This window comes from Vulpes vulpes, chromosome 15 (assembly GCF_048418805.1).
Source record: "Vulpes vulpes isolate BD-2025 chromosome 15, VulVul3, whole genome shotgun sequence".
Lineage (NCBI taxonomy): Eukaryota > Metazoa > Chordata > Mammalia > Carnivora > Canidae > Vulpes > Vulpes vulpes.
The window spans coordinates 102,961,449-102,978,157 of NC_132794.1; the positions used below are offsets into that span (position 1 = coordinate 102,961,449).

The following is a 16,709-nucleotide window of genomic DNA, read 5'->3' on the forward strand; positions in this document are numbered from 1 at the left end:
TTGAAAGAAAAAAAAAGAACCGTTCATTTAAAATGACTGGGGTAGGGGGTACCTGGTTTGATAGGTTAAATGTCTGACTCTTGATTTCAGGTCCAATCTCAGGGTTGTGAGATCAAGGCCTACGGTGGGCTCCAAGATTCTCTCTCTCCCTCTGCCTTTCCACCCACCCCCTCAAAAATAAAAATAAATGAATAAAATGACCATAGAGGGACCCAAGATACTAAACATTTCCATTCCACAATAGCTCTGCACTAGATAATTTACCCCAATAGAAAGTAAATTCTATTATAGAACATGAATTACAGTCCCCCCACCAAAAAAACCCACAAATACTCCAAAATTTCATTTGGGTTTGACTTTGTACTAAATGTTATTGTCTACAGTAGTAATTACATCTGAACGTACCAAGTTCCCATGACAGGGAACAGCCAGAAAAAGTGCTGAATTGAAAGGGAGGAAACAGCCAGCCTACGATTTAATTTAAATTTTGATGCTGATAATGTACAATGTAGCTAATGCTACAAATAGATATTCAGAAATTGACCAAAATTCTATCTTTTGAGACAAAGGAATACAATTCTACCAAAGTATGTTCTGGCTAGAAACTATTAGGAAGGCCATGGTCCCAATTTGCCTGGCATAGCCCACTATATAACTATTGTCCAGTATCCCATCAGGTTTAGCATTTGTGCTAGACAGAAATATCACATTTAGATGATTACTTATATGGTACATACAAAATACATTATATATTCAAATGGAAGCAACAAATGTTGACTAACCCCTAATTGCCCCAGCCACATTCAATGACAAATCCTAACACCCTTTAATATTTTTCTAACCCAAAACCATGAGAATCCTCACCCTGGAGTGTTCATTAAATATTTGAGTGTCCATTAAATATTTGTTAAATTACTTCATTAATTAATATATGAGTACCATTAGTCCAGGAATGAATGAGAATTGGAATAAATCTGGCTACTTTAGGAGAAAGATCCAATAAATATTATCCGATTGAGTATCAGTGAGAAAGGTCAAAAGATCAAAAAAGTTAACTACTGCCCATCACAGTCTTGCTTGCTATCAAAAAATTTACAGATAAATGGTTGACAATTCTATTCTTGGAGGAAGAGGAGAGGAGAAAGCATACATTTCCTTAACTGTGGAATCCCTTTTATAACTAACATAAATTGCAACTCCCCTGGCTTCTGTTCCCTTCTCAATAAAGAACAAATGTAATAACAATTTATCCTAGCAAATACTTTTTTTTTACTCAAATCCAATCTCTCTATTTTCAATTTTTAATAATCTTATTTTAGCTCTATCAATCCCTCTATTGCTCACATATATTCTCCCTCTCTCTCTCTTTTCCTCTCTCATTCTCTCTCTCTCTCTCTCTCTCTCTCTCTCCTCTCCTCTCTCTCTCTCTCTCTACCCTAAAACAGTTTCTGGTACCATTTGTACATGAGTTGGTTTTGGCCTGAGACTGTTGTCTGTGACAGAATGATGATATTTGTGTTCTAGACCATAAGGTATTAACAAAAAAAGCAAAGAGCATACCCAAACCTGCATGGTAGAAAACAAGAGATAAAAAAGGTGCTTCAGGTGAGCCTGCAGGAAATGGAGGGCTGGCTCTTTCCATAGGCTAGAGTCATAGGCACCTGTGTAGCCTTGCCATGCTTTTTCTAAGATGGGTAGACAAGACAGGCTACAGGAGAAGACAACAAACTTCAAAATGTTTCTCAAAAAGTCCTTTAAGAAAAATGAACAAAACTGGGTCTTTTGGCACAGCTGCTTTGCATTTACAAACTACACATTTTGAGAGAGAACAATGATACTATACCAGTATAGTGAAGGCAACATGTGCTGTCAATTCCTAGTGACATTATGAAATATAATGAGTACAGACAGACAGTTGGATTTTCATTGATGTGTGTTTGATTATGAACTCTAGGAAGGCTCAATAGATGTCTATGGGATGGAAGGATAGATGGATGGATGGACATACAGAAGGATGATATTCCTAGAGAATATCATCATCATTCCTGCTACTTTAACCAGGGTGAAATGCTAATAACCACTCACATTCTTTTTCCTTTCTTTATCGAAGTACATTGGAAACCAGGAATCAAGCAGATGAGAGCAACCACAAGTGAAGTACATTTGAGGTCTTACTAAGCAGCATCTTGTGAATGGAGCAACAAAATGTCAAACTGTAGCAAGTGATTAGTACTACTTATATCAATGAATACTGATATAGATTAAGTTAGAGAAGAACCTGAAACCATAGGCTCATGAAAAAGAAATATTTCTCCCAAAAAAGATGGTAAAGACTAATTTACCATCTCAAAGGAAATGTTCCATAAATTTTACAAAATTGCATCTTTCATTTTAATGGGCTCTATTAATTAGTGCTGTTTTCTTCCTTCCCTAGAACTGAGTGAATTAGTCAGGTGCACATAAAAATAGGATCAAGTTAAGAACACACACTTCTCCTGGGGGAATGGCCTCACTCCCTTCCCCTTGCTATAGTCGAACATGTTTGGCCATTCTGTATTCGGTCTTCCTGTGTGCCAGCATTCTTAGCACTGGGATGTTCTGGTGTCCAGTACAAAGCTAAGGATAAGGCTCCGATAGCCTAGTCTGCCATCTGAAAGGAAACACAAGAGTGGGCTTTTGGCAAAATTTCTACCTCAATGAGAACTGCGGTCAGGATAAAATGTAACTCACTGCAACATTATTTGGTGATAAAATACCATCTCTAATATACATTGTGGGCAGTTGCACAACCAGGGACGAGTTACTCTGAATGTTACCAAGAACAGACCTCTCACTTCCCTTCTCTGCATTTGGAGTTCTCTGTTTAGGAAAAGACTTTGATGTAAAGGCTTACCAGTTTCAGATGTCATCCCTCTGTCTTCCTGTTCTTTGCCTCTTCCCACCACAAATCTCCTGCCCCCAGATTTCCAGATTTTTTCCTCCTCACATACCCTGTGCTTTCACTCCTCCACGTTCCTACCTGTGCTGTTCCTTCTGAAAGGAAAGCACATCTTTAGTGATCTGCTGGCCAAATTCTACTCATCCTCCAAGATCCAACTCAGATTCCATCCCCTCTGTGAAGCAAAGTTGTTCTTGTTATCAGCTGCCACAATTAATTGACCCTCCCATACCTCGATGATAATCTTTATCACATCCTATTCTGGTCAGCTGTGTATACAACTTTACACACACACACACACACACACACACACCTAACTCAGTTTACATTCCTCTGAGATGAGAACTAACCTTTTTAATTGGATTCTGTTAGTCCCTAACAGAATAAGGCATGGTATTATATTAAGTGATGTAAACTTCCAAATAAGACCAGAAATATGTATATGTTCATAAAATGTTATTTCAGAACTTGACCTAGCCCTCAAAAACACAGAATACACATGGAACATACATAAAGTGACTTGATACTCATAATTTTAAATATAAGAGCTGGTCTAAGAATTGGTTTTGCTACAAACTCATGGACACGCATATCAAGTGTATTAGAATAGTTCCCTATGGGAGAAAAGGAATGGGTGAGGCGCCTGGCTGGTCCAGTTAGAGGAGCATGCAACTCTTGCTCTCAGTGTGGTGAGTTTGAGCCCCACATTGGATTTAGAGATTACTGAAAAATGAATAAATAAACTTTGAAATAAATAAATAGATATCTAAGATAAGGGTCTGATGAACTGATGACAGTGAGCCATGACCTAAGAAAATATGATCAGCCCAAACTTTTTTACCTGAGGTCTCAAAACTAAAAAAAAAAAAGAGAAAAAAAGGTAATGCTGTTTACAGATCCAATGTGGGAACAATTTAACCTTCTGAAAATCTTTTCTGGAACATGATTCTCCCATTTGTGGGATACTGATGTCAAAAATTATTTCTCTTATGTAAAAAAAAAAATCCATTTATTGAATTACAACCCATTTATTTTAATACAAGTTCTAGAAGTGTAATGTGTTGCTGTGTTGATTTTTTTTCATATCAAAACTAATAATGGCTAAACTTGGCTTTCAAATATATCTTATTTTCTTCAGTTTGATAAACTGCTTGAGGCTCTGTAACTCACAGAGAAGAAAAACTTAGCTAATACAGGCCAGAATAATGGCCCCCACATAACACCAAATAAAAATCTTCCACGCATTCATCTTTACAGCATCAACCTGGCAAACTGATAAAGGTGGAGTGATGCAACTGGTGGTTGTAACAGCCATCCATTTCCAGGAAGAAGTAACAGAGAAAGAAGAAACAGAATGGAAGTCCTCCCTTTATCAATGAACAGATAGAGTTTGTTGAGCCCCACGATAAGCCCCACCATAAGCATAGAAGTGGAAGAAGTCAGCAAAAAGGAGTGTAGCTCTGGGACACCCGAGTAGTTCAGTGGTTGAGCGTCTGCCTTTGGCTCAGGGCATGATCCTGGAGTCCCTAAATCGAGTCCCATATTGGGCTCCCTGCATGGAGCCTGCTTCTCCATCTGCCTGTGTCTCTGCCTCTCTCTGTGTGTCTCTCATGAATAAATAAATAAATAAAATCTTAAAAAAAAAAAGGAGTGTAGCTCTGATTTTTATAGTCCCTCTGTACCCCAACACTGCGGAAGGAACCACTGTCCAGCAGAGGGCTTTACTGCTACTCTAGAAAGCTGATGGCAGCCCTCGCCCATCTCTCTGCCTTCAGCAGATACAGCCCAGGACTCAGCACGGTCTGCAACCCAAGCCCCTAATGCCAAAGTAAGGACAGTTGAGGCCAATCATGCCCAACTATCTCTCTCATTCCTGCAATCCGACTCATGGAAACGATGAAGAGCTCCCAATCCCTGTTCATTTCCTCTCCCTTCTTATCCCATTCTGCCTTGTGCTTCTTCCCTCTGCACATCTGCCACCACTGACAACCTTCCTCTGTGCTGTCTGGAACCACAGCTCCTTGTAAACAAAGCTCCCTACATCCTTGGCCTTTCCCCAAAGTGCCCTCTGCATCTCCTGACTCAGCTGAGATTTGGCTCTCCTCTCCCTGGCAAGCATTAAATCCTGCACCAACTTGCTTTCCAGGTCAGCACACATTGTACTGTTTCTTTTCTATGCCCCTCTCTCTAAAAAACCTATCCCTCAATCCATTCTTTGTCATCTGGCTCATCTAAGAATCCAGATCATTCTCCAAGAACACAACTTTCTTTTCTTCAAGATCTCATGGTCCTTACCCCCATGGCTGTATTCAGGGTCACTCTTTTGTATCATCATAATTCTCTCTATATATATCCCATATTATCTTTCTCTTTCTCTCTGCACTCAGCATATCCTATTTTTATAAGCATTTATGTATTTGTCTCTTCCATAAAACTATGAGATCCTTGACGGTATACACTGGGTCCTGTTCACCAATTGCTGGCACATAACAGGTGTTCAATAAATGTTGAATGAATGAATAAAAACCTATGTCCCTGACTTGAGAAAATGAATGAATGGGGAAGAACTGATACATTTTTTTTTCTTTACTGGATTTTTCTCTCAGTCTTTTAAAGCTATGTCTACTTGCTAGCAAACAGAAAGATGTATTCAAGGAAAAGCCAGCTGTCTCCTCTCCCCACCCTTGCCTTTGAGGTAAGTAACCCTGGTGTGTACTGTTCTATGATACTCTCTGTGCCTACAGAGCACACACACATGCACATAGTTCACAAAACTGGGGTTATATATTACATACACTTTATTCTAAAACTTGCCCTTTTTCATTTAAGTGTATCATGGCCATCCCTCCAGATCAAACACATTTTGGAGCTAAATCGTTCTTTCTAAAAGTTGTGTAATAGTCCATTGTATGGATATACCATAACCTAGTCACTCATTCCCCAATAGATGAACATTCAGATTTCTTCCAGTTTTTTAAAAAAATATTTTATTTTATTCATGAGAGACACAGAAAGAGGCGGACATAGACAGAGGGAGAAATAGGCTCCCCCCAGGAGCTCAATGCAGGACTCAATCCCAGGACCCTGGATCATGCCCTGGACCAAAGGCAGACACTCAACCACTGAGCCACCCAGGTGTCCCTCTCTAAAATTCTTAATAAAATCATTTTTCTTATGAAATTCAGTAGTTTTCAACATTTGAAAGATATTTTTACCCCACCATAACCTACAAGCATAGATATTAGAAATAAGCAGAGATCATTTCTTAGATTAATGACATTTATCTTTCCAAAAGTCTAAAGACCTTCCCATTTATAAATTAGGTATTTAAATAGACACATTAACTTTCTGACCCTGAAGCCTTATCTATACTTTCAGGAGTAAGAGGTGAGAGCAGATCTGAATTAGAAAACCATAGCAGGGACTCATGGGTAGTTCAGTGGTTGAGCATCTGCCTTTGGCTCAGGTCATGATCCTGGAGTCCTGGAATCAAGTCCCGCATCAGGCTCCCTATAAGGAGCCTGCTTCTCCCCCTGCTTATGCCTCTGTAACTCTCATGAATAAATAAATTAATTAATTAATTAATTAAGAAAATCTTTAAAAAAAGCTCATAGTTTTGACATCTTTTGTAAATAAATAAATGGCAAACAGACATTTTTCCACACGAGCTCATTTCAGTAGCTATTCTACTAAGTAGTCTGCTAATCACCTGGAATTGTTGTTGTTGTTGTTTACAAATTCATAAAAATAAAAGTGCTTCATAAAAACATTGGAAAAATTCTCAGTCATTGGTAAGATCTAAGAAGTTCTAGTCCTCAAAACAAGTAGGAGGAAACACAATGGGAATAGCAAGTTAACAACAGTAGGGGTCAAGTAGCCTGTTTCCTTCACTCTGCATTTACCAAATGACCCTGAAGGTATCAGGAATTCCAACCTACTTACAAAGACTCTTTCCTTTAAATCTCAAGGATAGGACATTTTTCTCTTTCTTTTTGGTAAATCAATGATTGAGGTGTTTACTATAATATTCAAAGGACTAATAACGAAAGACCGAAAGACCATAAAACCAGGTGATGTGATCAGAGGTCAGACAGACCTGGATGGAAATCAGGATCTGCCACTTACCAACCATTTGAGCTCAGGCAAGTTACACAATCTTTCGATACCTCAGTTCCTTCATCTGTGAAATGGGGAGGTAATAACAGTATCTACCTGTTATTGTGAAAATTCAGTGATTTAATACATGTAAAGTACCTGACACACAAGAAGTCTGCAATAATGGGTATTAATTATCATGGCATTTTGCCCCCGCAATGTTAGTCGGATTTTTAACTGTTAAATGCAAAATTATCAACACAGAATTTGAAGAGAAAACAAGACAACTGAGTGACATGTCTATGTCTGATTCCAAATCATTCTTCTTGGAACTAGGTTCAAGAAGAAATATGGGAGAAATATTGAGAAATATCTCAGGCCAACTTAAGGCTCTACTCCTCTGAATCTGGGGCCATCCTCATTCATATCCTCAGATAAGCCACAGAGACCCTATAATAAAAAGGACCACAGACAAGGAGAAACTTCTAAGTGTGTGTGTGGGGAGGAGGAGGGGGTGTTTCTTAATGCACTTGATGCTTGGTTTCTTAATGAACTTGATGCTTCTTAGGACATACCAGGTTCCTAGTAGTTACATGGTTCCTACATTGCGCAAGGTACTGTACTAAGGGGTTTTGGTGATGTAAAACTGTATCAGAAGTGGATTCTGACCACAGAGACCTTTACAAACTACAAGAGATATTCCTCACATGTTCTTTGTTGTACTTAGGACAGAGATCAGGACCAAAATCCTCAGTGTTAGAATACAGTTCAGAGATTGTACAGCTGGAATAATTTGGAAGATCCCATACACACACCCAGTCCCCTCCAGTCATTCTCTTCCATCCTCTTTTTTTCTTTCTTTAATCACAAATCATTAAGCAATATTAGGCAGGTAGTATCTTGGGGCCTCGTGTCACTTCTATAGCCCAGTATCTACAAATATAAACTCTGTCTTCCACCTAGCCCTTACCACCTCATTTCCAGGTATGGAGCCAACTGACCATATTGCCAGATCAACAAAGACCTTAAAAAGTCCTTAAAAAGAAATTTAAACATTAGAAATTAGTCTATTCGTTACATGCCCCTGAGTGAACCCGGAAAAGCAGCACTAAATTATCCAACACGTTATTAAATTCCTTAACTGCCCCCCCTCCAAAAGCAGAGTTAACCCTTCAGAATAAAAAAAAAAAAAAAAAAAGACACAAAAACAACTGCAACTCTTTCAAGTTTTACGGTATCAAAAAGGGTGGTACTTACTGCTTTGCAAATAAACTTTCTAAAGATAATCAATATTTTCCTTAAACGCTTATGGCAGAGCAACCAAGTCACTTCATTTTAATTGCTGGCAAACTGCACAATGACTTGATCTCTTTAATATTTCACTCATAGTAGCAGCCCCTGAGCTATGACTAACCCACTCTTCCCAGCATCACCACTGGCTCCAGATGGCAAAAAATACATTCCCTTCACTCTTGCCTGAAAAGCAATTTGGATTTTTCCTTCTTTTTTTTTTTTTTTTTAATTTTACTTTCACCCGGTTTTACCTGCAGTCATTGTTTCACTCCAGAAAGAAAACGGGTGGGGCGGGGTGGGGGTGGGGTGGGAAGAAGATTAATGCTAAAGAGGAGTACAGGTATAGGGAATCTACTTTTTTTTTTTTTTTTTTTAAATGGGGGTATAAGCACTGCAGCTTTAAATCTTACTGCATCAAGCCCTGGATCCCTTCCATCACCAAGCTGCAAAATGGTAACAAGAAAGGAGGAAAAAAATGCCTCTTCCTCTCTCCCGGACAGCCCCTGGGGCGGCTCCCCAGGTCGGCAGCGGGAAGCCCATCCCCCCCGCCCTCCCAGCCCAGCCGCGCGGCGCGTACAGGTGAGCCAGGCACCGGCCTCGGCCCTCACGCCTCACCCGCATCCGGGGACCAAGGTCAAGGGCGAGGGCTGCCTCCCACACCCCCGCCCCCCGCAGCCGCCCGCAGCCGCCCGGAGCCCAGGGATCCGCCGCCAAAGTTTCAGGCCGGGCTGGGGCCAGCGCGGCCCCCGCAGCCCCCCGCGCCGCGCACCTGCCCACCTGCCCGGCCCGCCCAGGTGCCCCCGCCGGGCCTGGCGCGGGGGCGGCGGCCGGTCCCACCTGGTGCCACTCACCCCTGGCCGACATGGTTCAGGCAGCGGGAGCCGAAGCAGGGAGGGAGAGGAGCGACCCGGCGGGCGCGGGGAGGGAATTATCCCCGGAACGCACCGCAGCGCAGCGCACAGGCGCCCGCCGCCCGCGTGGGGAGGCGGCTCGCAGCGCGGGGACCCGCCCGCAGGACACCTGGACGCCCGCGGGGCGCTGCGAGCCGGGCAGGCGGGGCCGCGGCGACCAGGGGGACCGGCCGCGGGGCGCGGCGGCGCTGACAGCCCGCGGCCCGCGCTGGGCGGGGCCCGCCCGCCCGCCGGCCTCCCCCGCCCCCGGCCTCCAGGCCTCCCCCGCCCCCGGCCTCCAGGCCTCCCCCGCCCCCCCCGGCCTCCAGGCCTCCCCCGCCTCCCCCGCCTCCCCCGCCCCGGCCCGGCCCACCCTGTCCTGGGCTGCGGCGCCAGGCGGGGCTTTTGTCCCCAGCGAGGTGGGGCGTGCACTAGGGGGTCTGCGTCTTCCCCTCCCCCCCCCCCCCCCCACGGCTGGGATTCTTGATTTAAAATAATTAATAACAATATTGTGGCTGTTGTTAGGGGCTTTGCAGCCTCCTGCTTTGGTCCCCGAGAAAGCAAGCAAGAAAGGGCCGTTCTGCTCCCTCCCCTAAGTGATGCCCCAGGGGGGCTTGGCCCTCAGTGGGTACAAGGCCTTGGGCAGCTCATGCTTGCGGGGGGGGGGGGGGGGGGGTCAAAGCAGAATTAGTGACCCACGCACGAGCCCTTTCCAAGTCGTCTGGGTGGGATGGGCGGGACTCCTCTTCGGATGCCTTGGAGGTAAGCCCTGCAGACAGAGCTTAGCTTAACGGAGACGCCCAAGGAATGTCTGTGGACACCTCTGAAGTGTCACAGCTCGGCTAGGTTGGAGACTAGGGTGCACGCTCCAAACAAATCCGCTTTTTGCATATGCCAGGGTAAAAAGAATATACAAAAACAGCCTTCTAGAGCCCAGAAGAGAAACCTTGATGGTGGAGCCTGATGGTAGTAAGCAACATAACAAAGCCACCAGATCCAGAAGTTATAAACTGAAGACGTTGGACTTCTAAGCTTTCGGAACAATCAACAGTACCTTATTTAACCCGTAAGACTGGTGGGAGAATTCCAAGTTTCAGGAATTCACACTCACTCCCTTCTCTGTCAGCTCTTCCTCCTCGCATGCTCACAACACATATTCTAGTTATTTTCTACGTGGGCGCTTCCCAAATCCGTCCTCAGAGGTGCAATAGGTGTGACAACCCAGAAGTATTCAAAGAACAGATGAACCTAATAGCTCCAGGGGGGGTAAAATAACAAATTGGTGGAAAATTGAGCATCATCAAAGAAAGCCCAATTGAATGATCATCTGGAGAAGGAAATAGCTAGAAAAAAGATAAGTGATGAAAGTAGAAATTCTCACATTCAACTACCCACTACAAAAATTAACTCATTCATCCATCTTGACAACATTTTTTTTACTGTATTCTAGATGACAAACTTGCCAATAAATCACAATCCAGTTGGTTCGATCTCAAAATAACTCTTCTTTCTGGCTATCCTCAACCCACTATTAACCCTTCTCACCCAAAGAATGATTACATGAATAGGCTACCTGACTTCCCCACATCCAGTCTCCACCTCCTCCAGGTGATTCTGTCTATAACCTTGAGGATAGTTTTCCTAAGACACTGTTTATACTCAGGTATCTTCACACTCCCAAACTTCCTGGGAATCCCCACTGATCTCAAGATAAAGCCTCAACATTTCAAAGTGTCTTCATCTACACAATGAATCCATTCAACAGAATTTCATTGAAATATACCAAGCACCATTCTCTACAGTAAATACTAGAGTTGTAATGGTGAACAAGATAGAAATGTCTACATGGAGGCTAAGGTCTACAGAGATTTTTAAGTCTTCTATAATCTGTGCTCTCCTACCTCCCCAGCATCATCCTAGCTACTACCCTAAGGAAGTGCTGTTGTAGTACAACTACTTTTGTAGATGGGATACTGTCCCCTGTTTCTCAATAATATTATAATATCCAGTGTCTCTCATTCCCATTGCTCATTCTCATTGCTCTTCCCAAATGCCCTTCTTCTCGCTCAAATTAACTTATACATTGCCTTCTCATAAAATATTCTCCAGCTACCTTCACCCACACTGGGGATCTCCTCGTTCTCTCAACTTCTATAGCCTGTATTTTCAGAGCCACCCATTTTTACTTAATACAATGCTGTGCGTTGCTGCTGAATGGTTTGGGTATATATGTTTCCTGTCTCCCCAACTGTTTTTAAGTTCCTTGAAATCAGAGACTTGGATAGTTTTGTGGAATTGAATTTGTTCTGGAAGTATATTACAGGACATTTTTATGTCAGACACAAATTGGAAAAATTGGGAAATTGTAAGTTTATTGTCAAAGATTATCTTTGACTAGAGCAAGTTTTCCCTATGAATTTAGCATTAGCCTTCAAGTTATGAATCAGTTCAGCCTTTTAATATTATATGATTTGCTTATATTTTGGAGTTACGAGAGTTTGAAATACCTTTGAGGATCAATCATGACATCCCAGAATCTCTTCCTGTGATGTTAGAACTCTAAAACTCATTCTTCCTACCATATAGCACCAAGTTTCTGTTAGTAGCTTAACATTCTAACAACTTCTCATCTAAAATAACTGATAATACTTTAGAAATCATTGTAAAAACAATGTGCAAAGGTGCAAAGAATTTTAAGAGAAAAATTAAATGCCAATTTTTTGGCACTTGCTTCTGTGAGTGGGGGGAGGGGCAGAGGAAGAGGGAAACAGAATCATAAGCAGGCTTCCACACAGTGTAGAGCCCAGCACAGAGCTCTATCTTACAACTCTGAGACCATGCCCTGAGCTGAAATCAAGGGTTGGAACCACTCAGGTGCCCCTATGTGCCAGTTTTTTAAAGTCCGAAAACAATTATATTCTATTGGTTGAAATTATAAAAAGGAGTTTGTATATACTACTAAGGGGAAAAAACACATTTCAGTCTGTGTTTGAAAAAGATGTTACTATTTGATTCTTGCCAAAAATACCCTTTCAATTTCTTCTCTCTTTTTTAAAGATTTTATTCATTTATTCATGAGAGACACACAAAGAAAGGTAGAGACATAGGCAGTGGGAGAAGCAGGCTCCCTGCGGTGAACCTGATGAGGCCATCCCAGGACCCCTGGATCACGACCTGAGCCAAAGGCAGACACGCAAACACTGAGGCACCCATGTATCCCTCAACTTCTAATAGAAGGAAATTTAGCATACATTATCAGAATTTCTATTTTTTATTGATTTTTTTAAAGTTTTAAATTTTAATTCCAGTATAGTTAACATACAATGTTATATTGATTTCAGGTGTATAATACAGTGATTTGATACTTCTATACATTACTCAGTGCTCATCATAAGTGTACTCTTTAATCCCCATCACCTGTTTCACCCATCACCCCACCCACCTCCCCTCTGGTAACCATCTTCTTTATTGATTTTTTAAATGATTGAATATTGATTCTTACTCCCACAGCTTTTCAACTGCTGACTTACCATCATTTCTCATTCTGAACTTAAATTTCTCATAAGTAACATGACAATAATTCTACATTTTGTATAACTTCAAGTTTTAAAAAAAGGCAAGCTGAGCTGTTCAATGACTTTTCAGCAAACAAGTCTGAAATTTATACCATGTAGTAGCCAATGAGGAAGTTATGGCAAACAGTTAGATAAAGTCCCTGTCCTCACAGACATTTGCATTCTAGTAGACAGATATACAAGCTGGAGAAGCTAGACCTAAGACTCTTCATTAAGCCAGGCCACTAAAAGGGGTTACAACGATCCCACATCAGTACCATCCATGGCTCCCAAGAGAAGCAAACAAAAATCTTATTTTGGTAAAAGCATTCCTAATTTAGACCCCCTGGATTCCACAGATGATCAACCAAAAATGAGGTCATAATAAAAAAATTACGAAATACATAGGGTGCCTGGGTGGCTCAGTTGGTTAAGCATCAGACTCTTGATTTTAGCTTAGGTCATGATCTCAGGGTCATGATATCAAGCCCCACATCAGGTTCTGTGCTGAGCATGGAGCCTGCTTAAGATTCTCTCCTCCCACTGCCCCTCTCTGCTCATGCTCTCTGTCAAAAAAATGTTTAAATTTAAAAATTACAAAAATAAAATAAAAGTTGAAATATATAAAGTAATAAAATAAAATAATAAAAGATATAAATCACAAAAATGAGCCAACAAGAGACTATCAAAAATGACCAAGTAAATTTCAAAAAGAACCAAACAGAAATTTAAAATATCAACAGATTTTTAAAAAATTCAATGGATAGGTAAAACAGAAAATTAGTTGGAACCAAAGAAAGAATTACTGAAGTGGAATGTAGATATTAAAAACTACTAAGAATACAACTCTGAAATATAAAGAGATGGATAATACAAGAAAGGTTAAGATATATGAAGAAAAGGATGAGGACTAATGTAGAGTTAACACATTAATTATAATTAATAGAAGTCCTACAAGAGAATAGAAATCATGGAAGAGAAATGCCATTTCAAGAAATAACAGCTGAAAACTTTATAGAAAACCATAAATCCATAGATAAAGGAAATACAGCATATATCAAGCATGATGAATAAAAATTACATTGACTTGAAACTGAACACTGAAGACATTTTAAAAAGAAGACCAGAAAAGCAAAGAGAAGACACACAGCTTATAAAGAGATAGCAGACTGACAACAGACTTCTTGATGGGAATGATGAAAACCAGAAGACAATGAAATTCGTTTAGACTATAACTAGTCATTTAATATTGCATAAACAACAAAAATGTCTTTAAAACATGAGGGCAGTGGCACCTGGGTAGCTCAGTGGTTGAGTGTCTGCCTTTTTTTTTAAAGAACAAACATTTATTGAATACTTCACATGTGCCAGGTGCTGATATACTGATAAAAATTTAATGTCTCATAAAAATACCAAGTGATTTTTTAAAGTATATTAAAAATTATCCCGGGGATCCCTGGGTGGTGCAGCGGTTTAGCGCCTGCCTTTGGCCCAGGGCGCGATCCTGGAGACCCGGGATCGAATCCCACATCGGGCTCTCGGTGCATGGAGCCTGCTTCTCCCTCTACCTGTGTCTCTGCCTCTCTCTCTCTCTCTCTCTGTGACTATCATAAATAAATAAAAATTTTTAAAAAAAAATAAAAAAAAATTATCCCAAAGTAGGACAATTGGGGACTGAGAGACGAGAGCCCCCACATCTCCTGAGCACTGGCGCCAGGGCAGCAGGCTCTGCAGCACAGGCTGGGCTTCCACAGCCGTGAGGAGCAACCGCACAGTCCCTGATTTTCAAGAGCCAATGTTGGCTTTCTGCCCCCACGCCCACGGCTCTGCCGTGCCTCTCAAGGATGTGCACAGCCAGAGCACTGCTGCATGGAACACCACTGCTAGCCCCGTTTGAGAGAAAGGAAAGCTCTGCTTGGCAGTGATGAGTGTCACTTCCGATCAGGTTTTGTTAGAAAAGCGAGTCCTATTGCGTGGGGAAATGTTATACCTCCTCCACCCTGTAAATTTGAAGGAAATGTGACATTTAATGAAGTCGTGTTCAACTATCCCACGTGGCCAAAAGTGCCCGTGCTCCAGGGGCTGAGTCTTAAGGTGAAGAAGGGCCAGACGCTGGCCCTGGTCAGCAGCAGTGGCTATGGGAAGAGCACAGTGGTCCAGCTCCTAGAGCGCTTCTATGACCCAGTCGCTGGAACAGTGCTCTTAGATGGTCAAGAAGCAAAGAAACGTAACATCCAGTGGCTCACAGCCCACCCTGGAATTGTGTCCCAGGAGTCTGTCCTGTTTGACTGCAGCATTGCTGAGAATATTGCCAGGATGAAATTGTGAATGCATCCAAAGCAGCCAACATACATCCTTTCATCGAGACCTTACCCCATAAATATGAAACAAGAGTGGGAGATAAGAGAACTCAGCTCTCAGGAGGTCAAAAACAGAGGATTGCTATCGCTCGAGCCCTCATCAGACAACCTCAAATCCTATTGTTGGATGAAGCTACATCAGCTCTGGATACTGAAAGTGAAAAGATTGTCCAAGAAGCCCTGGACAAAGCACGAGAAGGCCAGACCTGTATCATGATCGCCCACCACCTGTCCACCATCCAGAATGCAGACATAATAGTGCTGTTTGAGAATGGCAAAGTCAAAGAGCATGGCACGCATCAACAGCTGCTGGCTCAGAAAGGCATCTATTTTTCCATGGTCAGTGTCCAGACTGGGACACAGAACTTAGGAACTCTTGCTATATCTTAAAAAGAAATACAAAATAAAACTTTTTTTCTGACTTAAAAAAAAAACAACTCAGGGCTTAATCCCACAGGGAGCTCACTTCACCTTCTGCCTGTCTCTGCCTCTCTCCGTGTCTCTCATGAACAAATAAATAAAATCTTTTAAATAAATAAATAAATAAATAAATAAATGGCAAAATAAAGATATTTTAAGATTAAATAAATAATTATATTTCCACTAATTTCTGCATTATATATATAATGTAAGTATATAGAAAGAAATGATCTCTGTTAATAGGTATGAGATAGAAGAATAAGGGAAAAATATTTGTTTATATGTAGATAAATCTAACCAAATGTTAACATATTTGAAATTATAAAGTAGGGTAAAAATTTGTTCTTTTAAAAGATTAAGAAAATATACAACCTTTAGTGAAATTGGTTAAGATACAAAAAAGGCATTAATGAACAATATTAGAAATTGAAAGAGATATTTAACTATAGGTAGAGCACATGTTTAAAAGAGGCTATGGACAGGGGTGCCTGAATGGCTCAGCAGTTGAGCATCTGCCTTCAGCTCAGGGCATGATCCTGGTCCAGAGATCAAGTCCCACATCAGGCTCCTTGTGAGGAGCCTACTCCTCGTCTGCATCTCTCATTCTCTCTCTCTCTCTCTCTGTGTGTGTGTGTGTGTGTGTGTGTGTGTGTGTCAGCCTCTGTCTATCTGTGTCTCTGTCTCTCTCACTCTCTCTCTGTGTCTCTCATGAATAAATAAAATATTTTTTTAAAAAGAGGCTATCGACTGGGGACATCTGGCTGCCTCAGTCAAAAGAGCATGAGACTATTTATTTATTTATTTATTTTTGAGATACAGGGAGAGCTGGGGGAGAGGCAGAGAGAAAGGGAGAGGGAGAGAGAATCTCTAGCAGACTCCCCACTGAGTATAGACCCTGACATGGGGCTTGATCTCACAACTCTGAGATCATGACCCAAGCTGAAATCAAGAGCCAGATGTTTAACCAACAGCTACCAGGCACCCCTCAAATTGCTATAAACCACTAACAAAGAGAAAATCATATAAGTGGCTAGAATAAAAAAGATATACTACATGCAGAACAACAAAGGTAAGAAGCAGAACAGACCCCATAACAGACCTAAACTATAAAGAAGACAATAGACTTTTTTAAGTGTTGAAAGAAAAAACTCTCAAACTA

At 41.5% G+C, this 16,709-nt stretch overlaps 1 protein-coding gene and 1 pseudogene across 28 annotated transcripts in view; one reads left to right on the forward strand and one right to left on the reverse strand.

The window, feature by feature from the left end:
• ABLIM1 (actin binding LIM protein 1) overlaps positions 1 to 16,709 on the reverse strand; it is a 342,319-nt gene that overhangs the window by 281,494 nt on the left and 44,116 nt on the right. For 11 of the 28 annotated variants that reach the window (XM_072740177.1, XM_072740170.1, XM_072740151.1 and 8 more), the window contains exon 1: positions 9,178 to 9,405. The exons of 3 other annotated variants lie outside the window; for them this stretch is intronic. In XM_072740177.1, coding sequence (XP_072596278.1) covers positions 9,178 to 9,190 — 13 coding nt within the window. In that variant the 5' untranslated portion in view covers positions 9,191 to 9,405. Of the gene's footprint in view, positions 1 to 9,163; positions 9,412 to 16,709 lie in introns of those variants that run through there. 14 more of the 28 variants (XM_072740183.1, XM_072740175.1, XM_072740178.1 and 11 more) reach the window with 8 other exon arrangements.
• On the forward strand, positions 9,947 to 15,561 carry LOC140595773 (phosphatidylcholine translocator ABCB4 pseudogene; annotated as a pseudogene).